The sequence below is a fragment of the Mustelus asterias genome, unplaced genomic scaffold, assembly GCF_964213995.1.
Source record: "Mustelus asterias unplaced genomic scaffold, sMusAst1.hap1.1 HAP1_SCAFFOLD_4780, whole genome shotgun sequence".
Taxonomy (NCBI): Eukaryota; Metazoa; Chordata; class Chondrichthyes; order Carcharhiniformes; family Triakidae; genus Mustelus; species Mustelus asterias.
In genome coordinates, this window is record NW_027594723.1 from 1 (window position 1) to 10,000 (window position 10,000).

The 10,000-nt window shown below is 58.6% G+C and overlaps 1 protein-coding gene across 1 annotated transcript in view; it reads right to left on the minus strand.

Annotated features, from left to right (window-relative positions):
* Positions 1 to 5,936: 5,936 nt before the first annotated feature.
* LOC144491231 (interferon regulatory factor 8-like) overlaps positions 5,937 to 10,000 on the minus strand; it is a gene marked incomplete at its 3' end in the record, with an annotated part of 5,358 nt that continues 1,294 nt past the window's right edge. The window contains exons 2-4 of the mRNA XM_078208910.1: positions 9,891 to 10,000; positions 6,957 to 7,016; positions 5,937 to 6,317 (exon numbers count right to left, since the gene is read on the minus strand). The exon at positions 9,891 to 10,000 is cut by the window's right edge and continues 38 nt beyond it. Coding sequence (XP_078065036.1) covers positions 5,937 to 6,317; positions 6,957 to 7,016; positions 9,891 to 10,000 — 551 coding nt within the window. The remainder of the gene's footprint in view (positions 6,318 to 6,956; positions 7,017 to 9,890) is intronic.

Consider the following 10,000-nt stretch of genomic DNA (forward strand, 5'->3'; position numbering starts at 1 on the left):
TCCCCCCCACACTGACCACAGCGCTGTCCGCACACTGACCACAGCGCTGTCTGCACACTGACCACAGCGCTGTCCCCCCCACACTGACCACAGCGCTGTCATGCACAGCGCTGTCTGCACACGCCTTCCCCCCCACACTGACCACAGCGCTGTCCCCCCCACACTGACCACAGCGCTGTCCGCACACTGACCACAGCGCTGTCCCCACACTGACCACAGCGCTGTCCCCACACTGACCACAGTGCTGTCCCCACACTGACCACAGCGCTGTCCCCACACTGACCACAGCGCTGTCCCCCCCACACTGACCACAGCGCTGTCCCCCCCACACTGACCACAGCGCTGTCCGCACACTGACCACAGCGCTGTCCCCCCCACACTGACCACAGCGCTGTCCCCACAGTCCCCACACTGACCACAGCGCTGTCCCCACACTGACCACAGCGCTGTCCCCCCCACACTGACCACAGCGCTGTCCCCACACTGACCACAGCGCTGTCCCCACACTGACCACAGCGCTGTCCCCACACTGACCACAGCGCTGTCCCCCCACACTGACCACAGCGCTGTCCCCACACTGACCACAGCGCTGTCCCCACACTGACCACAGCGCTGTCCCCCCCACACTGACCACAGCGCTGTCCCCACACTGACCACAGCGCTGTCCCCCCCACACTGACCACAGCGCTGTCCCCCCCACACTGCCCACAGCGCTGTCCCCCCCACACTGACCACAGCGCTGTCCCCACACTGACCACAGCGCTGTCCCCCCCACACTGACCACAGCGCTGTCCCCACACTGACCACAGCGCTGTCCCCCCCACACTGACCACAGCGCTGTCCCCACACTGACCACAGCGCTGTCCCCCCCACACTGACCACAGCGCTGTACGCACACTGACCACAGCGCTGTCCCCCCCACACTGACCACAGCGCTGTCCCCACACTGACCACAGCGCTGTCCCCCCCACACTGACCACAGCGCTGTCCCCACACTGACCACAGCGCTGTCCCCACACTGACCACAGCGCTGTCCCCCCCACACTGACCACAGCGCTGTCCCCACACTGACCACAGCGCTGTCCCCCCCACACTGACCACAGCGCTGTCCCCCCCACACTGCCCACAGCGCTGTCCCCCCCACACTGCCCACAGCGCTGTCCCCACACTGACCACAGCGCTGTCCCCCCACACTGACCACAGCGCTGTCCCCACACTGACCACAGCGCTGTCCCCACACTGACCACAGCGCTGTCCCCCCCACACTGACCACAGCGCTGTCCGCACACTGACCCCATGTCCCTCCAAACACCTGAATACACATCCTCAAAATTCCTTGTATGCGTACACGCAAACTCAGACAGAAATGCACGCGCGCCATACACATGCGTGCACACTCATACACGCACACAGGACACACAGCCCCCCCTCCCCTCGTAACAACACCCCAGGACACACAGCCCCCCCTCCCCTCGTAACAACACCTCAGGACACACAGCCTCCCCCTCGTAACAACAGCCCAGGACACACAGCACCCCCCTTCCCCTCGTAACAACACCCCAGGACACACAGCCCCCCCTCCCCCTCGTAACAACAGCCCAGGACACACAGCCCCCCCCTCCCCTCGTAACTCCACCCCAGGACACACAGCACCCCCCTCCCCTCGTAACTCCACCCCAGGACACACAGCCCCCCCTCGTAACAACACCCCAGGACACACAGCCCCCCCTCCCCCTCGTAACAACACCCCAGGACACACAGCCCCCCCTCCCCTCGTAACAACACCCCAGGACACACAGCCCCCACCTCCCCTCGTAACTCCACCCCAGGACACACAGCACCCCCCTCCCCTCGTAACTCCACCCCAGGACACACAGCCCCCCTCCCCTCGTAACAACACCCCAGGACACACAGCCCCCCCCTCGTAACAACACCCCAGGACACACAGCCCCCCTCCCCCTCGTAACAACACCCCAGGACACACAGCCCCCCCCTCGTAACAACACCCCAGGACACACAGCCTCCCCCTCGTAACAACAGCCCAGGACACACAGCCTCCCCCTCGTAACTCCACCCCAGGACACACAGCCCCCCCCTCGTAACTCCACCCCAGGACACACAGCCCCCCCCTCGTAACTCCACCGCAGGACACACAGCCTCCCCCTCGTAACAACACCCCAGGACACACAGCCCCCCCTCCCCCTCGTAACAACACCCCAGGACACAAAGCCCCCCCTCCCCCTCGTAACAACACCCCAGGACACACAGCCCCCCCTCCCCCTCGTAACAACACCCCAGGACACACAGCACCCCCCCTCCCCTCGTAACAACACCCCAGGACACACAGCCCCCCCTCCCCTCGTAACAACACCCCAGGACACGCAGCACCCCCCCTCCCCCTCGTAACAACACCCCAGGACACACAGCCCCCCCTCCCCCTCGTAACAACACCCCAGGACATGCAGCACCCCCCTCCCCCTCGTAACAACACCCCAGGACACACAGCCCCCCCTCCCCCTCGTAACAACACCCCAGGACACACAGCACCCCCCTCCCCCTCGTAACAACAGCCCAGGACACACAGCACCCCCCTCCCCCTCGTAACAACAGCCCAGGACACACAGCACCCCCCTCCCCCTCGTAACAACAGCCCAGGACACACAGCACCCCCCTCCCCCTCGTATCAACACCCCAGGACACACAGCACCCCCCTCCCCCTCGTAACAACACCCCAGGACACACAGCCCCCCTCCCCCTCGTAACAACACCCCAGAACACACAGCCCCCCCTCCCCCTCGTAACAACACCCCAGGACACACAGCCCCCCCTCCCCCTCGTAACAACACCCCAGAACACACAGCCCCCCCTCCCCCTCGTAACAACACACCAGGACACACAGCACCCCCCTCCCCCTCGTATCAACACCCCAGGACACACAGCCTCCCCCTCCCCCTCGTATCAACACCCCAGGACACACAGCCTCCCCCTCCCCCTCGTAACAACACCCCAGGACACACAGCCTCCCCCTCGTAACAACACCCCAGGACACACAGCCCCCCCTCCCCCTCGTAACAACACCCCAGGACTGACAGCACCCCCCTCCCCCTCGTAACAACATCCCAGGACACACAGCCCCCCCTCCCCCTCGTAACAACACCCCAGGACACACAGCACCCCCCTCCCCCTCGTATCAACACCCCAGGACACACAGCCTCCCCCTCCCCCTCGTATCAACACCCCAGGACACACTGCCTCCCCCTCCCCCTCGTAACAACAGCCCAGGACACACAGCACCCCCCTCCCCCTCGTATCAACACCCCAGGACACACAGCCTCCCCCTCCCCCTCGTATCAACACCCCAGGACACACAGCCTCCCCCTCCCCCTCGTAACAACACCCCAGGACACACAGCCTCCCCCTCGTAACAACACCCCAGGACACACAGCACCCCCTCCCCCTCGTAACAACACCCCAGGACACACAGCCCCCCCCCCCCCCCTCGTAACAACACCCCAGGACACACAGCCCCCCCTCCCCCTCGTAACAACACCCCAGGACACACAGCACCCCCTCCCCCTCGTAACAACACCCCAGGACACACAGCACCCCCCCTCCCCCTCGTAACAACACCCCAGGACACACAGCCTCCCCCTCGTAACAACACCCCAGGACACACAGCCCCCCCCTCGTAACAACACCCCAGGACACACAGCACCCCCCCTCCCCCTCGTAACAACACCCCAGGACACACAGCACATCCCTCCCCCTCGTAACAACACCCCAGGACACACAGCACCCCCCTCCCCCTCGTAACAACACCCCAGGACACACAGCACCCCCCTCCCCTCGTAACAACACCCCAGGACACACAGCACCCCCCTCCCCTCGTAACAACACCCCAGGACACACAGCCTCCCCCTCCCCCTCCCCCTCGTAACAACACCCCAGGACACACAGCACCCCCCTCCCCTCGTAACAACACCCCAGGACACACAGCACCCCCCTCCCCCTCGTAACAACACCCCAGGACACACAGCCTCCCCCTCGTAACAACACCCCAGGACACACAGCACCCCCCTCCCCCTCGTAACAACACCCCAGGACACACAGCACCCCCCTCCCCCTCGTAACAACACCCCAGGACACACAGCCTCCCCCTCGTAACAACACCCCAGGACACACAGCCCCCCCCTCGTAACAACACCCCAGGACACACAGCCTCCCCCTCGTAACAACACCCCAGGACACACAGCCCCCCCCTCCCCTCGTATCAACACCCCAGGACACACAGCCCCCCTCGTAAAAACACCCCAGGACACACAGCCCCCCCCTCCCCTCGTATCAACACCCCAGGACACACAGCCCCCCCCTCCCCCTCGTAACAACAGCCCAGGACACACAGCACCCCTCCTCCCCCTCGTAACAACACCCCAGGACACACAGCCTCCCCCTCCCCCTCGTAACAACAGCCCAGGACACACAGCCTCCCCTCGTAACAACACCCCAGGACACACAGCCCCCCCCTCCCCCTCGTAACAACACCCCAGGACTGACATGCATTACAGCTGTGGTCTGCCGCTCGCTCTGCAATTTACAACGAATCCTGATCAATTGGGCCAGTGGGCTGACGAATGGCAGATGGAGTTTAATTCAGACAAATGCGAGGTGATGCATTTTGGTCGATTGAACCAGGGCAGGACTTACTCAGTTAGTGGTAGGGCATTGGGGAGAGTTACAGAACAAAGAGATCTCGGGGTACAGGTTCATAGCTTCTTGAAAGTGGAGTCACAGGTGGACAGAGTGGTGAAGAAGGCATTCGGCATGCTTGGTTTCATCGGTCAGAACATTGAATACAGGAGTTGGGACGTCTTGTTGAAGTTGTACAAGACATTGGCAAGGCCACACTTGGAATACTGTGTGAAGTTCTGGTCACCGTATTATAGAAAGGATATTATTAAACTAGAAAGAGTGCAGAAAAGAATTACTAGGATGCTACCGGGACTTGATGGATTGAGTTATAAGGAGAGGCTGGATAGACTGGGACTTTTTTCTCTGGAGCGTAGGAGGCTGAGGGGTGATCTTATAGAGGTCTATAAAATAATGAGGGGCACAGATCAGCTAGATAGTCAATATCTTTTCCCAAAGATAGGGGAGTCTAAAACTAGAGGGCATAGGTTTAAGGTGAGAGGGGAGAGATACAAAAGGGTCCAGAGGGGCAATTTTTTCACACAGAGGGTGGTGAGTGTCTGAAACAAGCTGCCAGAGGTAGTAGTAGAGGCGGGTACAATTTTGTCTTTTAAAATGTAGACTGGGGCTATACTCATTGGAATTCAGAAGAATGAGGGGGAGATCTTATAGAAACACATAAGATTATGAAGGGAATAGATAAGATAGAAGCAGGGAAGTTGTTTCCACTGGCGGGTGAAACTAGAACTAGGCGGCATGGCCTCAAAATAAGAGGGAGCAGATTTGGGACTGAGTTGAGGAGGAACTTCTTCACACAAAGGGTTGTGAATCTGTGGAATTCCCTGCCCAGTTGAGGCTCCCTCATTGAATGTTTTTAAGGCAAGGATAGATAGATTTTTGAAGGAATTAAGGGTTATGGTGAGCGGGCGGGTAAGTGGAGCTGAGTCCACGGAAAGATCAGCCATGATCTTATTGAATGGCGGGGCAGGCTCGAGGGGCCAGATGGCCGACTCCTGCTCCTAGTTCTTATGTTCTTATAAAGCGGTTAGATAGTTACATGGGTACGATGGGTATAGAGGGATATGGGCCAAACGCGGGCAATTGGGATTTGCTTTGGGGTTTTAAAAAGAGGGGCGGCATGGACAAGTTGGGCCGAAGGGCCTGATTCCATGCTGTAAACCTCTATGACTCTCCCTCCCCACCCCTTCCCCTGCCCTCCTGACCCCCCCAGGCCCCGGTTGGATAATTACCCTGGTCGAATTTCTGGCGGTCGAACAGCTTCTCCACCCGGTCGCGCTCCAGCTTGTTGGGCCGGTTGGGCCGCGGGGCGCAGGGGCCGCTCCAGAAGACCCGCCCCTGGCACAGACGCGAGGCAAATATGCCATTGGCATTGCTGTCCAGCATGACGCCGCGCTCCAGGAAGGTCAGCAGCTCCTGGGTGGCCTGAAGCTTCTCGGGCTGGGCCACGCCGTCCGTGGGCGGGAAACGCAGCTTCTCCAGGGCCTGGGGGCCAAAGGCATCGTCGCTGCGTGGGGGGGGCGCCGAGGACGAGATCTTGCAGCCATGCCTCGTCACCTGGCTGCTGACCTGCACGCCACCGTAACAGAACGAGACGCACATCGAGTTGGGGCCTAGGACGGAATAAATGCAACAGCCTTTTACAGAGAAATAGCTGGGCGGGGCCTGCATCTCCGGGCGGGGCCTGCATCCTCGGGCGAGGCCTGTGTCCCCCGGGTGAGGCCTGCCAGGTCGGGCGAGGCCTGCGTTGCCGGGCGAGGCCTGCGTTGCCGGGCGAGGCCTGCGTTGCCGGGCGAGGACTGCCTGGCCGGGCGAGGCCTGCGTTGCCGGGCGAGGCCTGCCTGGCCGGGCGAGGCCTGCGTCCCTGGGCGTGGCCTGCATCCTTGGGCGGGGCCTGTGTCCCTCGGGCGAGACCTGCGTTGCCGGGCGAGGCCTGCCTGGCCGGGCGAGGCCTGCATCCCTGGGCGTGGCCTGCATCCTTGGGCGGGGCCTGTGTCCCTCGGGCGAGGCCTGCGTTGCCGGGCGAGGCCTGCGTTGCCGGGCGAGGCCTGCGTTGCCGGGCGAGGCCTGCGCGGCTCTGTGAAGCCTGCGCGGCTCGATCGCGGAGGCCTGCGTGGCCACCTAAGGCCTGGATGCATTCCCCACGAGGCCTACGTGGATTGGTGAGGCCTGCCAAACCGAATGAGGCCCAGTGAGGCCTGTCGAAGCTCTTTCACAGAGAGAGATAAAAAACAGTTGAAAAGGAGTGTTACCTTTCTCCAGCAGGCTGGGTGTAATCGAGCTGGTGATGTTTATCATGTAATCGTGCGGGACTGTGAGCCGAGAGAGAGAAAGAGGTGGACTTAGACAAGATATTCATACCCTTCACCCCACCAACCCCGTCCCCTCCCTGTGCTGAATTCAGAACTTCTTAAAGTTAAACATTCTCAAAAACGCACCGTGTTTTTCTGTTAGAAAGAGAGAAAGAGTTACATCAACAGTGCAGTTTGCAGATGACACCAAGATTGGTGCATAGTGGACAGTGAAGAAGGTTATCTCCAATTGCAACGGGATCTTGATCAATTGGGCCAGTGGGCTGACGAATGGCAGATGGAGTTTAATTCAGACAAATGTGAGGTGATGCATTTTGGTCGATCGAACCAGGGCAGGACTTACTCAGTTAATGGTAGGGCGTTGGGGAGAGTTACAGAACAAGGAGATCTAGGGGTACATGTTCATAGCTCCTTGAAAGTGGAGTCACAGGTGGACAGAGTGGTGAAGAAGGCATTCGGCACGCTTGGTTTCATCGGTCAGAACATTGAATACAGGAGTTGGGACGTCTTGTTGAAGTTGTACAAGACATTGGTAAGGCCACACTTGGAATTCTGTGTCCAGTTCTGGTCACCCTATTATAGAAAGGATATTATTAAACTAGAAAGAGTACAGAAAAGATTTACTAGGATGCTACCGAGACTTGATGGATTGAGTTATAAGGAGAGGCTGGATAGACTGGGACTTTTTTCTCTGGAGCGTAGGAGGCTGAGGGGTGATCTTATAGAGGTTTATAAAATAATGAGGGGCACAGATCAGCTAGATAGTCAACATCTTTTCCCAAAGGTAGGGGTGTCTAAAACTAGAGCGCATAGGTTTAAGTTGAGAGGGGAGAGATTCAAAAGTGTCCAGAGGGGCAATTGTTTCACACAGAGGGTGGTGAGTGTCTGGAACAAGCTGCCAGAGGTAGTAGTAGAGGCGGGTACAATTTTGTCTTTTAAAAAGCATTTGGACAATTATTATTATTTACTAGTGTCACAAGTAAGGCTTACATTAACACTGCAATGACGTTACTGTGAAAATCCCCCAGTCGCCACACTCCGGCGCCTGTTCGGGTACACAGAGAGAATTTAGCATGGCCAATGCATACTAACCAGCACGTCTTTCGGACTGTGGGAGGAAACCAGAGCACCTGGAGGAAGCTCACGCAGACACGGGGAGAATGTGCAGACTCCACACGGACAGTGACCCAAGGCCGGAATTGAACCCGGGTCCCCGGCGCTGTGAGGGAGCAGTGTTAACCCACTGTGCCACCATGCTGCAGTGTACATGGGTAAGGTGGGTATAGAGGAATATGGGCCAAACGCGGGCAATTGGGATTAGCTTAGGGGTTAAAAAAAAAGTTGCGGTATGGACAAGTTGGGCCGAAAGGCCTGTTTCCATACTGCGAATCTATCCCGATTGCTATACTCAAATCTTCTCGAAATGAAGGCCAACATGCTATTTGCCGCCTTGACTGTCTGTTGTACCTGCGCGCTAACTCGATCCTCCTCGGGACTGACCCTGGTGGGGCCGACTCGACTCTGGCGAGGCCTGCCCAGGCCTGGTCTGGCCAACACAGCCCCACTGGGCCCTGATGACACCTGGTGAGTGGGAAAGCAAATCGTGTGGAGGACACAGAGAGTCCGCAGAGAGATTTGGATCGGCTAAGTGAGTGGGCGAGGATCTGGCAGATGGAGTATAACGTTGGTAAGTGTGAGGTTCTCCACTTTGGAAGGAATAATCGTAAAATGGACTCTTATTTAAACGGTGAAAAATTACAACGTGCTACTGTGCAGAGGGACCTGGGGGTCCTTGTGCCTGAATCGCAAAAACTCAGTCTGCTGGTGCAGCAGGTAATCAATGGAAATGTTGGCCTTTATCGCGAGGGGGATAGAATATAAAAGCAGGAAGGTCATGTTGCAACTGTACAGGGCACTGGTGAGGCCGCAACTGGAGTACTGTGTGCAGTTTTGGTCCCCTTATTTAAGAAAGGATATATTAGCTTTGGGGGGGGTACAGAGAAGGTTCACCAGGTCGATTCCGGAGATGAGGGGGTCAGCTTATGAGAAGAGATTGAGTAGACTGGGCCTGTACTCATTGGAGTTTAGAAGGTTGAGGGGAGATCTTATAGAGATATATAAGATAATGAAGGGGCTCGACAGGGTAGAAGAAGCGAGGTTATTTCCACTTACAATGGAAACAAGAACTAGAGGGCATAGCCTCAAAATACGGGGGAGTCAATTTAGAATAGAGTTGAGGAGGAACTTCTTCTCCCAGAGGGTAGTGAATCTTTGGAATTCTCTGCCCAATGAAGCAGTAGGGGCTACCTCGTTAAATGTGTTTAAGTCACAGATAGATAGATTTTTAACCATTATGGGAATTAAGGGTTATGGGGATCAGGCGGGTAAGTGGAACTGAACCCACTATCAGATCAGCCATGATCTTATTGAATGGCGGGGCAGGCTCGAGGGGCTAGATGGCCTACTCCTGCTCCTATTTCTTATGTTCTTATGCCTGTGCGAGCTCCGGCCTACACGATGCTGCGGGGGCCTGTTTGACCCTGGTGGGGCCTACGGGACTCTGGCAAGGCCTGCCCGGGCCTGGTCTGGCCTACACGATGCTGCGGGGGCCTGTTTGACCCTGGTGGGGCCTACGGGACTCTGGCAAGGCCTGCCCGGGCCTGGTCTGGCCTACACGACCCTGCTGGGGCCTGTTTGATCCTGGTGGGGCCTACGGGACTCTGGCAAGGCCTGCCCGGGCCTGGTCTGGCCTACACGACCCTGCTGGGGCCTGTTTGACCCTGGTGGGGCCTACGGGACTCTGGCGAGCCCAGCCTCTGCTCCTTCTGCCCCCACCCAGCCCCCAAGCGCTGCTCAGTTGTTGGAGCCGCTAACCTTCAGTCATCGGGGTCAAGATGCAGTCCAGCGAGATGGCCTCACCGGAACCTTCCTCCTGAGCGGACATTTCCGAGCCTGAGCTGGGATCGGAGCTGCTGTCGCTGTCC